At 37.5% G+C, this 25464-nt stretch overlaps 1 protein-coding gene across 4 annotated transcripts in view; it reads right to left on the bottom strand.

Moving 5' to 3' along the window:
- The window catches only part of FANCL (FA complementation group L), a 124874-nt gene extending 111906 nt beyond the window's left edge, over positions 1–12968 (bottom strand). The window contains exon 1 of one of the 4 annotated variants that reach the window (XM_057497185.1): positions 12265–12968. In XM_057497185.1, coding sequence (XP_057353168.1) covers positions 12265–12414 — 150 coding nt within the window. In that variant the 5' untranslated portion in view covers positions 12415–12968. The remainder of the gene's footprint in view (positions 1–12264) is intronic. The other 3 variants (XM_036926005.2, XM_057497186.1, XM_036926006.2) reach the window with 3 other exon arrangements.
- Positions 12969–25464: the final 12496 nt, after the last annotated feature.

The following is a 25464-nucleotide window of genomic DNA, read 5'->3' as shown; positions in this document are numbered from 1 at the left end:
AAATGAACAAGTGGGACTATATTAAGCTGAAAAGCTTCTGTACAGCAAAAGACACCATCAATAGAACAAAAAGGAACCCTACAGTATGGGAGAATATATTGGAAATGACACATCCGATAAAGGCTTGACGTCCAGAATATATAAAGAGCTCACACGCCTCAACAAACAAAAAACAAATAACCCAATTAAAATATGGGCAGAGGAACTGAACAGACAGTTCTCCAAAAAAGAAATACACATGGCCAACAGACACATGAAAAGATGCTCCACATCGCTAATTATCAGAGAAATGCAAATTAAAACTACAATGAGGTATCACCTCACACCAGTAAGGATGGCTGCCATCCAAAAGACAAACAACAAATGTTGGCGAGGCTGTGGAGAAAGGGGAACCCTCCTACACTGCTGGTGGGAATGTAAATTAGTTCAACCATTGTGGAAAGCAGTATGGAAATTCCTCAAAATGCTCAAAATAGACTTACCATTTGACCTAGGAATTCCACTTCTAGGAATTTACCCTAAGGATGCAGCACTCCAGTTTGAAAAAGACAGATGCACCCCTATGTTTATCGCAGCACTATTTACAGTAGCCAAGAATGGGAAACAACCTAAATGTCCATCGATAGATGAATGGATAAAGAAGATGTGGTACATATACACAATGGAATACTACTCAGCCATAAGAAAAGGGCAAATCCTACCATTTGCAGCAACATGGATGGAGCTGGAGGGTATTATGCTCAGTGAAACAAGCCAAGCGGAGAAAGAGAAATACCAAATGATTTCACTCATCTGTGGAATATAAGAACAAAGGAAAAACTGAAGGAACAAAACAGCAGCAGAATCACAGAACTCAAGAATGGACTAACAGGTACCAAAGGGAAAGGGACTGGGGAGGATGGGTGGGTAGGAAGGGATAAGGGGGGGGAGAAGAAGGGGGATATTAAGATTGGCATGCATGGGGGTGTGGGAGAAAGGGGAGGGCTGTACAACACAGAGAAGGCAAGTAGTGATTCTACAACATTTTGCTATGCTGATGGTCAGTGACTGTAAAGGGGTTTATAGGGGGGACCTGGTATAGGGGAGAGCCTAGTAAACATAATATTCGTCATGTAAGTGTAGATTAATGATAACAAACAAACAAAAAAAAGGCAGTTCCTGTGTGGTGACCTCCAATGAGTACTACACAAGGGTATAAAGGGCATATAAAAGTGTAAGCAAAGGGTCTGTTTGTGTTTATACAGAGGATCAAAGCCTGATTTGGCTACACAGAAAATGAACTAAGATACGATATGAAAAAGAACTTCCAACATCTTTGGAAGACTCATGCCAGAAGATGATCATCAAAAAACCCCAACAAAGATCCACGCACTGCTACAGCTGTAGATGCACTCATCCCACCAGTTCCTGGACTTGCCATGGGAATGAAGAAGGAGATATCTAAGCTGGCCTGTGCATACAGTAAAACAACAAATTTGACTGGATCTATACTGTTGGAACTCAACCAAGAATTAGGAGAAGTGCAAATTGTAGCACTCCAAAATCTCACAACTACTGACTATTTACTGTTAAAAGAACATATGGGATGTCAACAGTCCCCAGGAGTGGGTTGTTTTAATTTGTCTGATTTCTCTCAGATTGTTCAAGTTCAGTTGGACAATATCCACCATATCATAGATAAGTTTTCACAAATGCCTAAGGTGCCTAACTGGTTTTCTTGGTTTCACTGGAGATGGCTGGTAATTACAGGTATGCTTTGGTTATGTAACTATACTCCTATTATGTTAATGTGTGTGCGCAATTTAAGTAGTAGTTTAAAACCTATACATGCTGAAGTTACTCTACAAGAAGATATGTCAAAGAAATAATCAATCTTCCCATGTTTTCTTCCACCTGCTACTTCTATAGCTTTTCTTCTTCCTTCCTAATTACAACCCTTAAATAGAATTCATGCCTCATATCGAATTTACCGAGTATCATAATTCTTCCAAGTGGTAAAGATACCTCAAGACAAATGCTGGGCATAGAAGCCACAGGTCATAAATATGCAAAGGAGTAAAAAGCTAACCTTTTCAAACAATAAGGCTTCTCTCTCACTTACCAACTTAACATTTCCCTGTATGGCCCCGGAAGATGACTGGTTATCCAGAGACGGGTAAGATTCCTCAAGGGAGGAACAACCTAAGACAGGCACAGTCGCAGGGGGGCCATCAGGTGAGAAACTGGGGATCAACAGAGGTGAGGCTTAGAACCTCACCCCCCCGTTCTGAGAGAAATCTTCTGCATACGTGGATGTTTTATTGCCCTTGTCTAGCTTGGATTAACACATAGTCTACAGGCACACACCTGATTATCTATATTTGTTCTCTTGCAACACTAAACTATATTTTCTACCTTTATCTTGTAAATACCTACCACTTCAGCATTTTATTAAAAATAATAATAATAAAGAGAGAAATGTGGTATCCACATATAAATCAAGTATAAAAATTAAATGAATATTCATATTTGAACTGACTCTTTATAGTTCATAATGCATGAACAAAACCGAAAGTTTCTGTGATGACTGCCCTTGTAATGTTCACCATGTAACGTATTCACTATGTAAGAATTTGTACTCCATATGAGAACTTGTTCGTTATGCATCAGAAGATTGGAGACTGATGAAAATAACGCTCGGGGTGGATTAATGATTGTGCATTGAGCATTGACCCCCCTATACAGAATTTTATTGTTGTTAACAACCATTTGACCAATAAATATAAGAGATGCCCTCACAAAAAAAAAAAAAAAATACACACTTCCAATTGTAAAATAAATAAATAACCGGGATGTAATGTATAGCATAAGGAATATAGTCAAAATATTGTAACAACTTGGTATGGTGATAGCTGGTACCTAGAATTATCATATATATAAATGATGAATCACTGTGTTGTACACCTGAAACTAATGTAATACTGTGTGTCAACTACCCCTCAATAAAAAATAATTATCTACAAAAAAAAAAAAGAAATGAAAGATACAATGACTGAGATAAAAAATATGCTAGGTGGTATTAATAGCAGATCATACTATACAAAAGAAGATGCTAGTATACCTGACTAAAAACAGAAATAGAACATTCAAAATAGAACAGAAAAAGAGACTTGGGGAGGTGGGGGAGGTGAAATGACCATGAGTGAATTATGGAACAAACTAAAGTGGCCTAATATGCATGTATTTTGAGTCCACAATACAGGAAAGAGAATGAAAAAAAATTTTTTTGAAGTAATGGCTTAAGTTTTTTCCAAATTTAATGAAAACATATCCTGACTTATCCAAAAGGTTCTGCAAACCTTATGGAGAAAAAACATGAAGAAAACTTTATGAAGGTACATCAAATTCACAAAAACCAATGATAAAAACAAAAATCTTTAAAGCAGCCAAAGAAATGCAATACACTATTTACAGAGGAACAAAGAAAAAGTAGAGATTTCTCATAAGAAATAATGCAAGACAGTGAAGCAACATCTTTGAAGTACTAAAAGGAAAAAAAGTCAACTTAGATTTTTACATACATGAGAATATCTTTCAAAAGGCCAAATAAACAATTTTTCAGACACAAAACAGGCGAAAGAATTCATCAGTAGCAGACAAGCACTATAACAAATATTAAAGGAAGAACTTCAGGCAGAAATGAATGAAATGAGATGGATATACAATACATGGTACCAGAAACAGTAAATATTTTTCTTTTTTAAAAATCTCTTTAGAGGACAACTAACTGCCAAAGCTGGAAACGATTTGAATAAAGTAGTATTGGACTATAACCCAAAGTATAAAATATCCATCAGTCCACACTGATATATAAATGATTGAATTAATAAATGGGGGAGTTAAGCTAATGTCCCATTGAGAAGAATTCCAGATAAATTACATAGATATTACACCTTAAAGGAGGAGAAGCACATCTCCCATTCCTGAAGTGGGGGGTTCTAGTGGTTTTCTTCCAAAAAGTACAGTATGGACAGAGGGGGAAAAGAATAACTTTACAATAGGGAAAGCTGACAAACACTATTTCAGCCAAGTGATCAAGGTCAAAATCAACAGTCATAAATCATACTGATTATAGGCACCCTTGATATAATGTGATGAAATAGTAAACTGTAATGTTCCTCTCAAAAACATGTAACCAGTCTAATCATTGAGAAAAACAGACAAATTCCAAAAGATCAGTATCCTATAATATACTTGACTATTACTCCTCAATAAAGAGGGTCATTTCACAATCATAATGGAGACAAGGTCACCAGAAACAAGGAACCCATCATAGCCAAGAGAAACCTAAGCAGACATGATGATGTGGTATCTTGGATGGGATCCTGGAATGGAAAAAAGACATTTGGTAAGAACTAAAGAAATCTGCATGAAAGATGGACTTGAGTTAATAAATGTATCAATACTAGCTCATTAACTGTAATAAATGTACAATAGTAATACGTTAAGAAGACAAACTGTGTTTGTGAAGGGAAGGAAATAGTACATGGGAACTCTGTACTATCTGCTAAGTTTTTCTGCAACTAAAACTCTTATTAAAAAATAAACCTTAATTTTTTAAAAAGTTCATTGTTAAAAAAAAGAATGTATTGGGAGGGTTATAAGATGAACTGAAATAAAATATATGACAATAGCACAAACACCAGGAAAAGAAAAAGAGAAGTGTACTGTTGTAAGATCCTTATACTATAAGGGTAATGGCATATGTAAAAGAGTTTAAGTGAAAGTTGTATATTGGAGACCACAGAAAAAAAAAGTCAAAAATTAAACCAACGGTGTACATAAAATGGGATCCTAATATTACTTTAGGGCAAATCATGACAGTTTTAAGATATATACTATAAGCCATAAAGTAATTACTCAGGGGGGAAAAAAAAGCTAATGAGCTGACAGAAGAGATAAAATGTTGTATGATGTATTATGTAAAATGCATAAAAATAGGAAAAAGTAAAAAATAAAGGAACACATGAGACAAACAGAAACAATCAGCAGAAAATTAGATTTAAATCCAACCATATCAATAATCACATTAAATGTAAATGGTCTAAACAGCCCCAAATAAGAGGCAGTGATTGTCAGATTGGATAAAAAAAGCAAGGCCCAGAAGAAATCCCCTTTAAATATAAAGACACAAAGAGATACAAAGAATGAAAAAAAGATAAGTCATGCCAACAATAATTTTTTAAAAGCTTGAGTCATATTAATGCTAGAGGATACAGACTCCAGGGTAAAGATAACCAGAGATAAAAAAGGGTCATTTCATAATCAGAAAGGAATCAGTTCATCAAGAGTGCTTAGAAATCCTAAAGGATGTACCTAATAAGAGAACTTCAAGATACATGAAGCAAAAACTGATAGAAATGAAAGTAGAAATTGAAAAATCAACAATTATAGTTGCAGATTTCAATACCCTCTTATGTTAACAGATAAAGTAGACAGAAACCAGTGAGGAGATAAAAAACTTGAATAGCATTATGAACCAATTCGACCTGACATTTATAGAACATTCTACCCAACATTCCAACAAGAATACACATCTTTTACAAGTATACAAAAAACATTCACCAAGACAGATTGTAAGCTATCCCATAAAATCAGTCCCAATAAATATAAAAGAATTCAAATCATACAAATTATGTTCTGTGACTAACATGAAACTAAATTATAAGTCAGTATCAAAAAAGATATGGAAAATCCTCAAATATTTAGAAAGATATTTCTTTGAAGTAATCCACGGGTTAAAGAAGAAATTAAGTACTTTGAACTGAAGAAAAAAATACAACATACAAAAATTTGTGTGCTAAAGCTAAAGAAAAAATTATAGCACTAAACACCTGTATTATAAAAAAGAAGTTTGTTATCAATGAACTAATCTTCCACCTAAAGAAACTAAAAAACTACATCAGAAATTGATGAAACAGAAACAGAAAAATAATAAAGAAAAATCAAGTAAGTCAAAAGCAGATTCTTTGAAGAGATCTATAGAATTTCTAAGCCTCTATCCAGATGCATCAGGAAAAAAGAGAGAAGACACAAAAATACCAGTAACAGGAATAGGGGCAAGACGTATCTATAAAATATGTCTGTAATTTCTTTGATAATTCTACCTTTCAGAGTTGCTGCCTCATCTCTCCCCTTCCGAGTATGGACTGCAATTGACACTTGATTCTAACAAACAGAATAAAGCAGAAGTAAAAATGTGTAACTTCAGAGGCTAGGGGAGAAATGGAACTGTGCAGCTTTCTTCTTGATTTCTGTTGCTCTCTCATGGGAAGCTCGCGGCCATGTTGTGATGACAGTCAAGGAACACTATGGAGGTCCATGTGGTGAGGAACTGAGGCCTCCTATCAAGAGCAGCAAAAAACTGAGGCCACCAGCCAGTAACTATGTGAATGAACCATCTTGAAAGCAAACCTTCCAGCTCTAGTCAAGCCTGTAGATAACTGACAACCTGACCAACATCTTCCCTGTAAGGTCATGAAAAACACTGATCCAGAACCAGCCAGCTAAGTCACTTCCAAATTTCTGATCCAGAGAAGAGGCGAGGTAATGTTTGTTGTTTTAAGCCACTAAGTTTTGGGATAATCAGTGATGCAGCAAAAGATCATCAATAAATGAGCATGATTACAGATCCTAAAGACATTAAAAAGATAAAAGGGAATATCATAAAACAACTTTTAAACCAATACACTAAAAAACCAAGACAAAATGAACAAATTCCTTGAAGGAAGCAAACTATCAAGCTCACTCAAGAGGAAAGGAATAACCTAATAGAGAAAACATCTTCTTTTAACCACACACAAATTACACACACAGAAAAAGGATAAGTTTCAAAGCAGAATTTTTACAAAAACATTGTCTAATCACAGTGCAGTAACCTAAAAATTAATAACAAAATTAAAAATCAAAGAAGACCTTCAAAAAGAGAAAAATCTTTAAAATCGTCTATTAAATAACTTTGGGGTACAGCGGAACTATAAGTTATGGGAATTCTAAAAAACGATAAAATGCTACATGTCAGCATCTGCAGGATACTTTTAAAACTGTGATAAGAAAAGGTAAAGCCTTAAAAACTTGTATCAAAAATGTGCTGTCATTGACCAAATGTGGGGCAATTTAAGCATTAAAATAAATAAGGGAAGTAATTATTATAATGCAGTAAATAAATTTTAAAATCCATGAGTCCATTCTAAAATAAATAAATGGGAAAATAGAGAAAGCTACTCTTTTAATAATAATTAATAATTATAGAAGAAATGATAGGCTTAGAAAAATCATCATTTGGCAGCCATCACAGTATTAACTGACTCAAGGAAGAGTCAATGGATGTTAAAACTGGCGTATGTGTGAAAGTCTGACGTATCAGCATAGCTCCCCCAAAATATTTGTTAATTATAAAAGGAAAATATGGCATACGCCACCTTAAAACAGGTGATCAGATTTATCATCATCAATAATGAGACCATTGACTTCATTTACCCTGAAAAGGACACAGCATTCTTTTCTGTCATCTCTGCCAACACTGCATAATCTGAACTAAGGGATGTTCTACCAATAACCAAACTGTATTCTTAAAAAAAAAGTCAAGTTCATGAAACACAAGGAAAGACTAAGGAACTAATCTAGATTAAAGACATGACAACCAAATATAATGTGAAAATGTTATGTTAGATGGTAGAGGGTTGGGAAGGAGTCTAAAATATATAATGGTAACATTAACAAAATCTGAATTTGGACTCCATATATAATGGTCCTATATTACGATTAATTTTCCTGATTTGGATAACTACTGAGGTTACATGAGAGTGTATCCTTGTTCCCATGTACTTAATGCTGAAGTACTCAGAAACAAAGGGGACTCTGTCAGCAACTTAAACTGAGCAGGTGAAGAATGTGTATGTACACCCACCCACATATACTCACTGACTCATAGTACTAAATCAAATGGGGCAAAAGTAAAATGGTGTATCTGTGTAAAGAGTATACTCAAATTCTTCATACATCTTTGCTATTTTTCTGTAAGTCTGAAATTGCATACAAGACAAAATCAGCTTCCCCAAACAAAACCATGTTAAATAAAGTTTTCAGGTTAAGATTTCAATAAACCACTTAAGGCAAGTTGTGGATAAAATGAAGGTTACTGCGGCCAGGATTCTCACCTGGCCCTAGTTGGTTCATTCACTACACACGTGTGGGCAATGTGTTGTTACTGACTCTATATAAAGAGCCCTGCCCAGTGCTCTGGGTGACATGGTGGCATGGCTACAAGGCTGCAGGAGAGCAGAGGACAGCTGTGGGGGCAGAGGGGCCCAGAGGCAGAAACCAGCTTGCTGCGTGCAGACTCACTCTGAGTGAATGGGATTTTAGTGACTGACCTGTCACCTGGAAATAAAGTGGGTATAACTCTTTCATCCCAAGAATGTTCTACTGTCATTTCTTTGGTCATAGTGAACTTGCCCATGGTGGAAACCCAGTCGGCAGGGTTCATTGTTGACCACAGAGAAGAACAGGCTGCCCTCATGGGAGGAGTGTTTCAACAGCTGGACCTGTGGATGGGGAGATGAAAACTGGAGTGTTCCCCTGTGGACATGTGGTACTGTGAAGGGGTGGAGAACTGGGGTCCACCCCAAGAGAAAGAAAATTTACTGCTGACTGAAATGGCATCACTACAAAGTGTTGTGGCCCAAGAAGGAGCGGCCCGAGAAGCAGTATGGGCGTGCAGGCTGCCAGGTGCCGTGGGGCAGGTGAAGGATGTGGAGCCATCAGCCCCAGAAAGGGAGGAGCGGAGGCTTGACGAACAGGTGGGGGTGGAGGGCCTGCCTTGCCAGAGGCATCGGCCCCTCCTCGGTTGAGACCCCACCTGGTTGAAAGCTGGTGGAAAGCCAGAAGGACTCAGCAATGGCGGGTTCTTTCAGGAGAGGTGCAGCCCCCTCCTCAGGTCGTGGAGCACTCCAGGCTCTGCTTCTATCCTCAGGCGCAAGCACAGAAGGAAATACGGTCTGCTTCTCGAAGGAAGAATTTAAAGGGCCCCAGGAAGGTCGCGAGGACCCAGCTGTGGGGTGGTTTGAAAAGGCAGGAGCAGACAGAAAGTAATTGGATGACTGGAGCTGTGGCAGCGATTGGGATCAGAGCAGTGGTTCCAGCTGCTGAGGACGAAGCAGAACGCAAAGATAAAGGAACAAGGTTGGCCTGTGTGTCTGCAAGACTTTTTGCTGGAGAGGCTGGAAAAGGTGGGTATTAGGTCCATCCACAGTCCTTTTGGTTAACTCATTTGAGTAGAACTGGTTTGAATACAGCCAGGATGACCACTTGGTGGCAATGGATCTCCTAAGGCTTGAGGGTTATTATAATTTATTGTAGTTTTTGTTATTCGTATATTGTCATAGATTATGGAATTTGATTACAATGCTCCAGCTTTCTCACACAGGGACCACTGCAGAGGATTGAGGGCACATAGACTGAAAGGCGAGAATCCTAGTGGGGCGGAGTGTGGATAAAATGTAGGTTCCTGTGGCCAGGATTTTCACCTGGCCTTGGTTGGCTAGCTCACTACACACGTGTGGGCAATACGTTGTTAACTGACCCTATATAAAGAGCCCTGCCCAGTGATCTGGGTGGCAGGGCTGCAAGGCTGCGGGAGAGCAGAACAGAGGCTGGAGTGGTGGCAGCACCAAGGACAGAGGCCCAGAGGGAGAGATGGGCTTGCTGCGTGCAGACTCGTGAATGAGATTTTAGTGACTGACCTGCCACGGTGGAAATAAAGTTGAGTATAACCCTTTCACCCCAAGAATGTTCTACTCTCATTTCTTTGGTCATATTGAATCCATCGTGAACTTGCCCGGGTTGGAAACCCATTGGCAAGACACAAGTATAAAGTAGAATTGTAACTACAACAAGGGTCTTAAGAAAATTTAAAATTTCATCTAATCTCAATTCTGATTGCTACACATGTTGTCTGAGCGGCTTTAGCAGACACAGAAACATAATACAAAGTACTCCCTTCAAGTTCCTAAAATTAGGCATAACATAGGTCCTGATAAAAATGTAACTTAGTAATATTCTTCAATTTTTCTAAATGTTATCTGAAAGTAAATCATGTTTTCAACTAGGTAATTCAAGACCAATACTTCCAACTGGGGAAGGAAAAAGCGGATTAGTAACAGTGAGTAACAGTGGATTTTAACTTCTACTTTCTGTGATAGTCATAATGAATCTGAAGACAAATGAAAAAGCCCAAATGTACTGTCCATTACTTTTCCTAATAACAGTGTATTTTCATTAGTTCTACAGAGACTACTTTTAGGGGTAGATAAGTTTCACTTAGCAAGTAAATTTGATAATTACTCAGTATTTTTAAGAGATTATTAGGTTTCAAGGAGACTTCAAAACATATGGTAGGATATGGCCCATATCCTTAAAAACTGTGCTGGTGTGGGGTGGGAGGAAAGGAGACAAAAGCTACAAATGTTATTGGTATGTAATGTGCAGCATGGCAACTATAGTTAGTAATATCTTACTGCGTATTTGAAAGTTGCTAAGAGTGCTATCTTAACATTCTCATCAAAAGAAAAAAAATTCTTTATTGTGAATCCAATGACAACCAGACATTGCAGTGATCATTTCGCACTATACACAAATATCAGATCATCATGCTGTACACTTGAAACTAATGTTATACATAAGCTGTACCTCATAGAGGCATGAAATATGCTTTTATGTTAAATTGTCAAGCTTTCAAATAACCAATACACTTGTTTGAAAGGTGAGACCATTAACTTAATCACTATTAAGAGTTAAATTTTACCTCCAATTTTTTAATATAGTATATGTTTTGATGAACACTGTTAAATGAGGTAAGTGTTAAAAGTAAGGTGGGGCAATAGAATTATTCATTCTCCTTTCAGGAAATAAAAATAATAGAATTCTGGGAATAGAAAATTTCTACTCATTACAATGATATTTTTCAAATTATCCAGTTAATTACTAAATTTTAAATTTATTATTGTGACAAAATTGAGCAATTTGGGTTTCTATATGATAATCGAGTTCAACTAATTGAAAGTGTGCACGTCTATAAGAGGTTCACATATTTTCCAAGAAAATACAGGTCTGTTTCAAAGCTAAATTGTTTTAAAACAACCACACTTTTTTCTTTCCTCTTCAGAAATTTCTTTCTTCACAAATCAAATCAGTTGGTCATGTGTTATATTTTATAGACAGAAGGTATTGCTAACAATAGGACCCACATTACAAGTTGCAGGTGGTTAATTTGGGTGCGCTGTCCTCCAGAATTTCATAATTTTAAAAGACCAAAAGAAAAAACCAGTATGTACAGGGGTCGAGGAGGGGCTACGATGTTGAGTGGAATGGTCAGGGAGCAAAAGTCTGCACTCAAAATTCAAACGTAACGTGCAATGTAGAAGAGAAAAATGCACAAGCGTAATCAGTCTGATTTTAAGGGATTCTATTTGCAATCACGGACAATAAACTTAACCTCTCCACTTTCCCATGCTTTGGTTTACTCAACTATGAAGTGAGAAAAATGATTTTTTTTAAAAATTTCTGCCTCAAAGGGCTGAGAATTAAGTAAGATAGTGTACTTGGAAAGCGCTTTGTAAACTTCAAAAGCGTACACGTGTGTTACTATGTGTTAAGAGACTTCTCAAGAAAGGCCACTGGGAATCCGCAAAGATAATTAATGCTGTCAAGATTCCCAACAACTATCGTTACTGGATGTGCTCAGGTACAAACGATTTAGCAAAAAGTCAAAATGAGATTTTCCTTCAAAATGTTTTTCTACAGTTAACACGTATATAATGAGCATAGATTCCCCTTTGAACAGCCACCAACCTCCGAGAACGAGGGAGGTGTTAGAATTTTGTAGGCAAAAATTTGTAACAACAAAAAAGGGAAGACTTGAAAGCGGGACAGACGCTGGTTTAGGAGGGATGCGACACTCCGGGAGGGGAGGGGACGGGGGCGTAGCTCTCCGCTCCGCCCCGCCCGCGCGCGCGCTTCTTCGCGCCCCCTCCGGGAGGCGACCCGGACCCAGCAACGGCAGCGGGTCCGGGGCCTCTGCGCTGCGAGGAGCCGTCACGCGCCGCCCTTCTCCGTCCCCGCGAGTCGGGGCACCCGAAATCTCCAGTCACTGACATCCGGGTACAGAGCTGCGCGGCGAAAGAAACGGAGGCTCTCCCAGCAAGAGGGCAACAACCGAGCGGGTACCTGAGCCGAAATGAATCCTTCATACACGGTTTTCGCCCGGTTTTGTGGCAGCAGCAGCGGGAACTGGCGCAACAGGCTGGCGTCCGTCTCCGCCATTGCAAGGCGTCCGAGGAGCCGCCAGGGAACTACCAGCGGGCCGGCCCGGCACATGCGCAGTCCCTCCAGCGCGCAGGGCGCCGAGGCGGAACCCCCGGCCGTGGCGGGAAAAGCCTCGAGATTCTGCCGACGGAAATGAAGGTCTGGGGCTGGTAGAGCCTCCTGGGCTCCCGCCCAGCCGGAGCAGACGCCGCTCCGCAGGAGGAGAGAGGGGAGGTCACGGAACTGACTAAACAAGATCGTTTTAGCCGTGATTTTCCTGGGAACCCGTTTGGTAATTTCGTTTGATTTTACTTAAAGACTGATACAATATTGGAGTTGCAGTTCTTCCAGCATGAAGTGGGACTGCTACAATCTTGGGGTTGCATTTCTTCCATTATAGGATGGTTTTTACACTCTAGGTGTTGTAGTTCTTAATTTACCATGAACCTGCCTCACCTCCCTCTCTTTTCTGTAATTCATCTAGTATTGGCCTACTCTATAGGGTCTCCTCAGCATACAGAATATATTATTCTGTATTTATATTTAATCTTTTATAACCCAGTTAATATGTCACATACAACATATTACAATTATATGGCTTACCAACTTTAATCAGATACTGTTTTTGAGTGATGCACAAATACGTATATATATATATATATATATATATATATCAAAACATTTAAATGAATAAAAAACAAGTTCCAAAATGATATGTTTACTACTATACCATTTATGTTTAAAATAAACACAGTATATTACTAGCAGTGGTTGCTTTGGAGTAGGGAGCTAGAGAACAAAGAATGGGGGTGATGGCCTGAGGAGACTTTCTCATCTGTAATATTTTAATTTTTTCTTAAGGAGAATAGTCTTAAATTTTTAAACTGAAATTGAAAATATACCTACAGTTAGCATCTTTATCTATTTTATTGACTACATTTTCAGCTTTGACCCAGTGTTTCTTCTCCCTGTTCCCATCAGTAATGGAAGAAGATAGGATGTCATCCATTAACATTGAGATTAACAAGGGAGAGATTGCTTTCGTATACTGAGGGATGTAGGCAGAATCTTGGGAAGTGCCAAATTTAAGGAATAATGAAGTAGCTATTCAAAGGAGTCTTCGAAAAGACTGTAAAAGCAGAGCAATAATATTACTAACATCCTATTCACTGTATCATAGGAAAAGAGGGCAGATATGCAGGATTAAGTCATGGTCAGCAGTGTAAATGCTACATAAAGGTTGAAAAGTTGAGAGTTATGGGGAGGCCTTTGGATTTGATTATTGCAAAAGTATTGATTAACTTTAAAGAGCATTTTGCTCTTGCCTGTTTTTCCTGTCCCAAACACGAGAAAGGATTTGTAAGCTTTTAAGCCTTGAGGACATTTTCACAATAAATAAACTATGAAGAGTTATGTGACCAGAGATCAGTAGGTGATACATAGAAGAGTTGTCCTAGCTCCTGCATCCCTATGCAAACTCCCTCCTAGGTAGATTTCACCAATAATGAGTGTAGATCTATGGCAGGCTCAGAATAATATAATTTTTGCCTCAATCCAGACAATAAACTCAAGGAGCAATGACATCCACAACCCAACCCAATGCAAGGTGAACAAAGGAGCATTTAAGGGTTAAGTCTGGTAGAAGAGTTAATGGGTTACTGGGGTGTACTGGAATCAAGAGAATATGTGTTCATCATCTAAAGAAGGGATAAGGAGGTAAGTGGGTTGTTCAAAAAGTCTCTAAAGACTCCTGAATCCTTGTGAAACAGGAGACCCCAGATTATTACATGACTGTCCTCACAAGCAAAGCACACAATGACCCTCTTCCTGGGAAACATCATCCCCACATCAAAGCACCGGTAAAAGAGATTAACAACTCATATTTTTTGATGAACAACTAGAAAAAAAAATCTTCAAATAGCTACCACCTAACCAAGATTACAACTCAGATAATAAATATTGTACTTGAGGATGGGAGAATAGACAAAAATAATTCACAAAAGGTACAAATTTTGAAAGGCCACAACAGTCAATGTAGTGGGGAGGAAGAAAATAAATACTCAGCACTATACAAGAGCAGTTGTTAGGAGGATGAAGCATACAGAAAGAAAAAGTGAAGGGAAAAATGGCTTTATTTTGAAATATTGCCTGAGGTCACTCAATCTCATTATCCAAAGACACGAAAAGGAAAGCAAGAGAAAAGTGCACCCAAAGAGGAAAGAAGGTGCCCAAAACCCTCACTTTTATTCTGGAAAACTGAAGCTGATAAATAAAAGGAAATGAGAGGACAGTTGTCATCTCACCAGTTCTTAGCGAAGGGTTTCTGATACTGCTTTGACCATCTAATTCAAGTTAAATTACTTAAATACACTGGTGCCCAAGCTGGATCCTTGGCTAGTGGTTCTTAAAAAGTGTGGTCCTTAGGCCAGAATCATCAGCATCACCTACGAACATGTCACCCCAGACCTATTAAAAAATCTTGCTAATGAGAGATGAGTAATCTATGCTGTAATAAGCATATGTTTAACAAATCTGTTTTAAGAAGGGATTCTGAGGCAAGCCAAAGTTTGAAAACCATTACTCCAGATTGAGTAAGTCTCTATTTCCACATCTGAGTCTATTGTGCAGCCAGTTGAAAGTCATTACAATAATCAAGTGAATAATTGTTCAGTCAGAGAGGTTTTTGTAGTTAGCTTAGAGTTAGCTGGCCACATAGGTTTAGAAGATATTAGCTAAATGAGTCAACATAGTTTATAAGGGTCAAATCATTATTTAAAAGACCTGCATACACAGATAATTTTAATTATTAAAAGCAAAACATTTTTTCTTTTTAAACTGAAAGATAATCCCAATTTGGGTCTGATATTAAGGAGCTGAAATTTTCTTGGCTTTACTCTCCTGGTCCCAAGATAATTGCTGGAGCTCTAGCCATCACCATATGGAAGGACAATGATAGCTTTCCCAGAAGCCTTTTGAACAAGTCTTTTGTCGGATTGGCCATCCCATATACAAAGGGTCTAGGAAATGCAATTTTTCAGCTAAATACGTTGCCTAGAATTCTGTTAATAAGAATAAAGGAGAGTATGGTTGAGACGGACTGCTTTCTGTTTCCTGCAGTACTGTGAAATCCATCCTCCCCATAACAACAAAAAAAGATTTGAACTTTATTGACATAGCATTATTAATGAAATGCATACTTTAAATGACAAATTTCCAGGCTAAAGATCCATTATAAATATGTGTTCTTCCAAAGATATGATAGTATGTTTTCTTGTATTTGCTGTTTTCTCAATATCATTTTTCTTTTCGAAGAGTACTGAGATTAATTTATATTTTGTTGACTAACTGAAGGGAACACCACCTGTGAAAGTATTAAGGATTTGAAATCACATGAATAGGTAACATAATAAGCAATAAAGAACCAATTTTACATTTTTGAAACTTATGAGAGATCTATATCAGGATCACTATATATATATATATAGTAATGAAATATGCTACAAATAGAATAAGGAAGCCATGAAATTACAAGTGTATTTTCCATCCTAAAATGTCCTTCAGCTATGAAAAATAAATAAGATATGATTGTGGTTTATGTCATTCCTTTAAAGAATCCTTTGTTGATAGGAATAGGATTTGCTGAAATAGCAAATTGGTTTCTATGTAATGTTGCTTATTTCTATCTGTAGACAAAATAGAGCAAGTAATGTGAAATATAGCTGAAATACAGCTGTAATATGAATATACCTGATTTATGAAAGTTTGAGAAATAACTAAATTAACAAATAAATTAAAATTTAGAAGTTATTCTGTACATATATAGTAATTTCAAAATAAAAACATTTCAAGTCTTATCAAAAAATTAGTAACACTCTTTTTATTCCTCAAAATCTCAATTATATAAAGTCAGTATTAGCAGGTCTGTGGGGAAACAGATATAGTCATACTTTGCTGATAGTTACGTGTAATTTGAAAATATTTCTGAAAAGCAATCTACTTATATATGGCAGGAAACATAAAAATTACTTTCTTTTGAGCAATTATTTTGAGCAAATACAACTTACAGGAGCATATCCCAGAAAAATAATCAAAAAAGTTTCTAGAAATAGGGGATGGTCCAACAAGTAGAAAATGTTCAAGTTAAATAACATGGTAGAATGTCTACAAGCCATTAAAATTATGTATATGTATGTGTGTGTACAGTATTGGTACCTAAAAATTGTATATGAAAGCCTGCTTTGTGAAAAGCAAAACAACACCAAGAGGAAGAAAAGGAACTTATATAATTAGTTTATGTCTTAAAGGTAAAGGATTTTCCATTTTTCCATGTAAAGCAAGTTACTTAACAGTACCATGCATCTTGAAAAATAAGGCATAGCAAATATTTTTGTAGATGTAAATTCTGTCAAACTTTAAGTCATCCATTGACTTGGAGGAAGCACAATATAATGAAAAAAGAGTTAAGAAACTATAGTCCAAATGGTTGACTTTGTATAAATCATATACTATCTCTAAGGTCCTTTGCAATTCTCAAATGGATTTGTCAGAAATAAATAGGCTCAAAAACAATAACTACAGTTAAATATTAATTATCTAAATAATAAATATGAAAAAATTTACTTTGAAAATCTCATTCATATTATTGGTTATTTTGCTTAATAAGAATGTGATAGCTAAAATGGAATACTGACATTGTATATTTTTACTCTCTTGTCAATAATTACGATAGTTTAATCTTGTATACTTTTAGTTGAACAATAAATGCTTTCAGGAAATAATGCTTTCAATGTAGTAAAGTTATGAACCAATTATTACAGCAGGAGATTAAATTCACAGGTCAGTATGGAGTGAACAGCAACAAAGAGTTGTAGCAAAACATCTTTACATAAGGTTTTATTATTTTATTGATGAATTAAAAATCCCCCAAATCCTTAAGATGTTCATGTTCAAGTTATGAACTAAAAACCTTACAAATCTAGATGCATATAATCTCCCTTCTATAGGCACTTATCATTCAGAAATGATTATATATTGTTTCAAAATTGAAGGAAACTTTATATATATATGTAGTCATTTCAAAATGACAAAGGCACTTGAACTAGAAACTTAGCAAGACTTTTAAAAATATTCTTCAAAATCTTCCAAATGTATAAAATTATTTTTTGTAAAATAGTTATATTCTTCAAATAGTCCATCTGAGGAGGACTCATTTTAATCTCATTTTCCTTTATAGTCTAAAAAAAAGTACAAAGGAAATGATGTTGTGAAAGAAAAAAGGCACAAAGGAATAGGTGTCATGTGTAAAGGTTGGCTGGTCACAGTTTCAGAGATGGAATTCCATATGAATGCGTGACTGACAAAGATAAAAGATGAAATCATACAAGTTTTCAGGACTCTTTAGAATACTGATATGTATTCAGTAGACTTATATTAATATAAATATAACATTTATACTTTTGTACTATTGTTCCATATAAATTGTAACAGTGTACCAGTTGTTTTCTATGTTTAGAATTTATTCAATTTTCTGAAAAAGAGCATCTTACCTTCATGTGCATGATTTGGTAGAAGTCACAACCTAAATTATACTCTTCTTCAACTCTCCTGAGACCCTGAAAAACAGATGCAAATGTACAAGGAAGTTGAGTAGACTCACTGGATAAGCAAACAAGCTCATCCAACAAATGCAAAGCCCCAGAAGCACTGCATTCCCCAGAATAGCCTCAGCTTGTATATATTTAGTCTTCAACAGACCCAATTTTATTGAAATACAACTTCATATACTGTAAAGGACTGTCCAATGAGTAGAATGAAAACCTAATCAAGAAACATTTTCTGCTGCCAGGGTAAGGGTGCCTTACAGTGCCTACCCTGCAGGATTTCCTAATCTCTACACACACAGTAACTGCTCTGAATCTTCTAGTATTCCTTTTTCCAAATGGGTAAGCTTACTGTATTTATGCTGTCCCTATTTCACCACTGTATTTTGCTTCTGTATGTGTGTGTGTGGTGGGAAGGTAGTGGTAGTCACCAGAGCAATCTAAATCCAGATTCTTAGAGGATATGTACTACTGAGATCCTAGAATTTGAGATGATATAGTGACAGATAGAATGTTGGGTTCTCTACTTTGGGAACGGGGTAAGCATGTTTTATGTGTGAGAAGAGGAAGGATATTTGGTGATCAGAAAAGTAAACTATAGTGGAGACCATATTGTGCTCATCAAACCCAATTCCTCTCTCTCCCGGCTCTCTAGCTTTTCAAACTTCCCTTACAGTTTGATGTGTCCAGGAGGCATTTGTAAATATCTGGAGACATTTTTGGTTGTCACAGGGGGAGGAAATAGGGGGCTACTGGAATCTAGTGGGTAGAGGCTAAGAATGCTCCTGAACACCCTACAATGTACAAGACAGCCATCCACAGCCAAGAATGATCTAGAACAAATGTCAATAGAGTTGACGTTAAGTAGAGACCAGGACTGATGTGTTTACTTTGATCTTTGTGCAGTTCCTGACACATGGTAAGCTACAAATATTTGATAATCCCCTTTATATTGTGTAAAAGTTGTATACTGCCTCCAGATTCATGGAAAACTGTGGAGAGAAGCAAAAAGACAAATACTCTTTTGGGGGCTGAAGCTTAGAAATAGATTTTTAAAGGATTTATAAAAGTATATCATTAGCAAAAAGATGGCGGCATGAGAGGACAGACAGAGGCTTCCTCCTAAAACTAGATACAATTAGAAATTTTAATTGGTGCAACTAATCCTGAGAGAGCAACAGGAAAGAGGATGGCATCAGACTGCTCACACCTGGAGAAAAGAGCAGACCTCAGCGAACTGGGTAACGTACCAGAGCTGTGGCTCCACGGGACCCAAGCCCCTCCCCGACCCCAGCTCACCGGTGGGAGGAAGACAAACGGAGCAGGGAGGGAGTGGAAGGCTTGGGACTGCTGAATACCTAGCTCCGGAGATCTGCTCTGTGAGCACAAACCAACATTTCATGGTGCTTTCATGAGACTCGCATGACTACCAGGTTGGAAAGTTAATACAGGCAGAGTTCCTGGGGAGACTGGGATTCCAGCTGCTTGTGGGACAAAAACTTACACCTGTGCGCCCGGCCCACTGGATCAGGCAGTGGAGACAGGCACAGCAGCCGGGAAGCGGGAAACAGCTCTTTCCTACCCCCAGTACCGCTCCCCTGCGACCCCTGACATTGCTTCAGGGGCTCAGCAACTCCAGAATAGAGCTTCTGGACACTAGAGGGCGCCATATACAAACATGAAACCCCAAAGGAACCTTGTCCAGAGTAAAATTGTTAGTACAAATCCCGAGAAATATTTAAATGATATGGACCTCGTGACTCTTCCTGAAATGGAGTTCAAAATAAAAATAATCAACATCCTAATGGAGGTAAGGAAAGACATCCAAGAACTCAGGAATGAATTCAGGTCAGAGATCCAATTGTTAAAGAACACGATGGACAGTATTAAAAGCAGGTTGGATATGGTGGAGGAGACCATAAATGAAATAGAAACTAGAGAAGAGGAATACAAAGAAGCTGAGGCACAGGGAGAAAAAAGGATCTCTAAAAATGAAAGAATATTGAGAGAACTGTGTGACCAACCCAAGCGGAACAATATTCGCATTATAGGGATACCAGAAGAAGAAGAGAGAGAGAGAAAGAGATAGAAAGTGTCTTTGAGGAGGTAGTTGCTGAAAACTTCCCCAATCTGGGGAAGGAGATAGTCTCTCAGGCCATGGAGATCCACAGATTCCCCTACACAAGGGACCCAAGGAAGACAACAGCAAGACACATAGTAATTAAAATGGAAAAGATCAAGGATAAGGACAAACTGTTAGAAGCAGCCAGAGAGAGAAATAAGATCACATACAAAGGAAAGCCCATCAGACTAACAACAGACTTGTCAGCAGAAACCTTACAGGCCAGAAGGGAGTGGCATGATGTGTTTAATGCCATGAAGCAGAGGGGCCTGGAACCAAGATTACTTTATCCAGCAAGATTATCATTTAAATTTGAAGGAGGGATTAAACAATTTCCAGATAAGCAAAAGCTGAGAAAGCTTACCTCCCACAAACTATCTCTGCAGTCTATTTTGGAGGGACTGCTATAGTTGGAAGTGTTCCTAGGGTTGGATAGCTGTCACCAAAGGTAGTAAAATCACAGTAGGGAGGGTGGAGCAGCTGATTGCAAGGCAAATGCAAAATTAAATTGACTATCCCCAAAGCCAATCAAGGGATAGAGAAAAAGTATAGAATCTGATACCTAATATATAAAGAATGAAGGAGGAGAAATAGAAAAGAACCTTTAGATTGTGTTTGTAACAGCATACTAAGTGAGTTAAGTTAGACTCTGAAATAGTAAGGAACGTAACTTGGAACCTTTGGTAACCACGAATCTAAAGGCTGAAATGGCAATAAGTACATACCTATCAATAATCACCCTAAATGTAAATGGACTGAATGCACCAATCAAAAGGCATAGAGTCACTGAATGGATAAAAAAACAAGACCCATCTATATGCTGCTTACAAGAGACTCACCTCAAACCCAAAGACATGCACAGACTAAAGTGAAGGGATGGAAAAAGATATTTCATGCAAACAATAAGGAGAAAAAGCAGGAGTTGAAGTACTAGTATCAGACAAAATAGACTTCAAAACAAAGAAAGTAACGAGATAAAGAAGGACATTACATAATGATAAAGGGCTCAGTCAAACAAGAGGATATAACCATTATAAATATATATGCACCCAACAGAGAAGCACTAGCACATGTGAAACAAATACTAACAGAACTAAAGGAGGAAATAGACTCTAGTGCATTCATTTTAGGAGACTTCAACACACCATTCACTCCAAAGGACAGATCCACCAGACAGAAAATAAGTAAGGACACAGAGGCACTGAACAACACACTAGAACAGATGGACCTAATAGACATCTGTAGAACTCTACACCCAAAAGCAACAGGATACACATTCTTCTCAAGTGCACATGGAACATTCTCCAGAATAGACCACATACTAGTCCACAAAAGGAGTCTCAGTAAATTCAAAGAGATTGAAATCCTACCAACCAACTTTTCAGACCACAAAGGTATAAAACTAGAAATAAATTGTACGAAGAAACCAAAAGGCTCACAAACACATGGAGGCTTATTAACGCTCTTCTAAATAGTCAGTGGATCAACGACAAAATTAAAATGGAGATCTAGCAATATATGGAAATAAATGACAACAACAACACAAAGCCCCAACTTCCGTGGGACACAGAAAAAGCAATCTTAAGAGGAAAGAATATAGCAATTCAGGCATATTTAAAGAAGGAAGAACAAACCCAAATGAATAGTCTAACGTCACAGTTATCAAAATTGGAAAAAGAAGAAGAAATGAGGCCTAAAGTCAGCAGAAGGAGGGACATAATAAAGATCAGAGAGGAAATAAACAAAATTGAGAAGAATAAAACAATAGAAAAAATCAATGAAACCAAGAGCTGGTTCTTTGAGAAAATAAACAAAATAGATAAGCCTCTAGCCAGACTTATTAACAGAAAAAGAGAATCAACACACATCAACAGAATCAGAAATGAGAAAGGAAACATCACGATGGACCCAACAGAAATACAAAGAATTATTAGAGACTACTATGAAAACCTATATGCTAAGAAGCTGGAAAACCTAGAAGAAATGGACAACTTCCTAGAAAAATACAACCTTCCAAGACTGTCCAAGGAAGAAACACAAAATCTAAACAAACCAATTACCAGCAAAGAAATTGGAGCAGTAATCAAAAAACTACCCAAGAAAAAAAACCCTGGGCCAGATGGATTTACTTCAGAATTTTATCAGACATACAGAGAAGATATAATACCCATTCTCCTTAAAGTTTTCAAAAAAATAGAAGAGGAGGGAATACTCCCAAACTCATTCTATGAAGCCAACATCACCCTAATACCGAAACCAGGCAAAGACCCCACCAAAAAAGAAAATTACAGACCAATATCCCTGACGAATGTAGATGCAAAAATACTCAATAAAATATTAGCAAACTGAATTCAAAAATATATCAAAAGAATCATACACCATGACCAAGAGGGATTCATCCCAGGGATGCAAGGATGGTACAACATTCGAAAATCCATCAACATCATCCACTACATCAACAAAAAGAAAGGCATAAACCACATGATCATCTCCATAGATACTGAAAAAGCATTTGAGAAAATTCAACATCCATTCATGATAAAAACTCTCAGCAAAATGGGAATAGAGGGCAAGTACCTCAACATAATAAAGGCCATATATGATAAACCCAGCCAACATCATACTTAACAGTGAGAAGCTGATAGCTTTTCCTCTGAGATCGGGAACAAGACAGGGATGCCCACTCTCCCCACTGTTATTTAACATAGTACTGGAGGTCCTAGCCACGGCAATTAGACAAAACAAAGAAATACAAGGAATCCAGATTGGTAAAGAAGAAGTTAAACTGTCACTATTTGCAGATGACATGATATTGTACATAAAAAAACCCTAAAGACTCCACTCTAAAACTACAAGAACTGATACTGGAATACAGCAAAGTTGCAGGATACAAAATTAACACACAGAAATCTTTGGCTTTCCTATACACTAACAATGAGCCAATAGAAAGAGAAATCAGGAAAACAATTCCATTCACAATTGCATCCAAAAGAATAAAATACCTAGGAATAAACCTAACCAAAGAAGTTAAAGACCTATACCCTGAAAACTATAAGACACTCTTAAGAGAAGTTAAAGAGGACACTAACAAAATGGAAACTCATCCCATGCTCTTGGCTAGGAAGAATTAATATAGTCAAAATGGCCATCCTGCCCAAAGCAATATACAGATTTGATGCAATCCCTATCAAATTGCCAACAATATTCTTCAACAAACTGGAACAAATAGTTCAAAAATTCATATGGAAACACCAAAGACCCCAAATAGCCAAAGCAATCCTGAGAAAGAAGAATAAAGTGGAGGGGATCTCACTCCCCAACTTCAAGCTCTACTACAAAGCCATAGTAATCAAGACAATTTGGTACTGGCACAAGAACAGAGCCACAGACCAATGGAACAGATTAGAGACTCCAGACATTAACCCAAACGTATATGGTCAATAAATATTCGATAAAGGAGCCATGGACATACAATGGGGAAATGACAGTCTCTTCAGCAGATGGTGCTGGCAGAACTGGACAGCTACATGTAAGAGAATGAAACTGGATCACTGTCTAACCCCATACACAAAAGTAAATTCAAAATGGATCAAAGGACAATTCAAATGGAATGTAAGTCATGAAACCATAAAACTCTTAGAAAAAAACATAGGCAAAAATGTCTTGGATGTGAACATTAGCAACTTCTTCATGAGTATATCTCCCCGGGCAAGGAAAACAAAAGCAAAAATGAACAAGTAGGACTATATCAAGCTGAAAAGCTTCTGTACAGCAAAGGACACCATCAATAGAACAAAAAGGTACCCTACAGTATGGGAGAATATTTTCATAAATGATGGATCCGATAAAGGCTTGACATCCAAAATATATAAAGAGCTCATGCTCCTCAATAAACAAAAAGCAAATAATCCAGTTACAAAATGGGCAGAGGAGCTGAACAGACAGTTCTCCAAAGAAGAAATTCAGATGGCCAACAGACACATGAAAAGATGCTCCACATCACTAGTTATCAGAGAAATGCAAATTTAAACCACAGTGAGATATCACCTCACACCAGTAAGGATGGCCACCATCCAAAACACAAACAACAACAAATGTTGGCAAGGTTGCAGAGAAAGGGGAACCCTCCTACACTGCTGGTGGGAATGTAAATTAGTTCAACCATTGTGGAAAGCAATATGGAGGTTCCTCAAAATGCTCAAAATAGACTTACCATTTGACCCAGGAATTCTACTTCTAGGAATTTACCCTAAGGATGCAGCACTCCAGTTTGAAAAAGACAGATGCACCCCTATGTTTATTGCAGCACTATTTACAATAGCCAAGAAATGGAAGCAACCTAAGTTTCCTTCAGTAGATGAATGGATAAAGAAGAAGTGGTACATATACACAATGGAATATTATTCAGCCATAAGAAGAAAACAAATCCTACAATTTGCAACAACATGGATGGAGCTAGAGGGTATTATGCTCAGTGAAATAAGCCAAGCAGAGAAAAACAAATACCAAATGATTTCACTCATCTGTGGAGTATAAGAACAAAAGAAAAAACTCAAGGAACAAAACAGCAGCAGAATCACAGAACCCAAGAATGGACTAACAGTTACCAAAGAGAAAGAGACTGGGGAGAATGGGAGGGCAGGGAGGGATAAGGGCGGGGAAGAAGAAAGGGGGTATTATGATTAGCATGTTTAATGTGGGGGTTGGGGGAAAGGGGAGGGCTTTGCGACACAGAGAAGACAAGTAGTGATTCTACAACACCTTACTATGCTGATGGACAGTGACTGTAATGGGGTTTGTTGGGGGGGTCTTGGGATAGGGGAGAGCCTAGTAAACATAAATAAAAATAAATTTAAAAAGAAAAAAAAAGTATATCATTAGCAGATAGGTGGTAATAGAAGCCTTGAATTGAATGAGAACTTCTGTAGCAATGGTCTTCAAACTTCACTGTGGATCAAAACCACTCAGGCAGTTTTGAGAAAATGCAGATACTTGCTCTAACCCCAGAGATTCTGATTTAAATATCTGAAAGTGGCAGGTGTAATAAGCATCATATTTTCTTAAATCTCCTCATATTATTTTAATGTGTCACCACTGTTGGAAAACTAAGATTTTTTTGTTCTGAACACAAATGAACTACTGTATTCATTATGACACGTTTACTCAAATGACATGCTGCGTTCAGTGTTGTAGCTCAATCATTGGCTCTAGTTTAACAGCTTTTCTGGGTTGGCTAAAGCAAATAGAACCCACTATTGGTCTCTTTTGGTAAAATAAAAGGCCAGAAAGTCCATGACATAAGGTAGCTGAAAGAATTTAAAGGCTTTGGGAGATAAGAAAGTAGATTAAATGGATCATGTGTCTCACTCCTGTATCCTGGCAGGGTCCTAAAGACTCCTC

Source organism: Manis pentadactyla, chromosome 2, assembly GCF_030020395.1.
Source record: "Manis pentadactyla isolate mManPen7 chromosome 2, mManPen7.hap1, whole genome shotgun sequence".
Taxonomy (NCBI): Eukaryota; Metazoa; Chordata; class Mammalia; order Pholidota; family Manidae; genus Manis; species Manis pentadactyla.
Note: the sequence above shows the minus strand (reverse complement) of the source record. Positions and strands in the feature narration are given on the sequence as shown.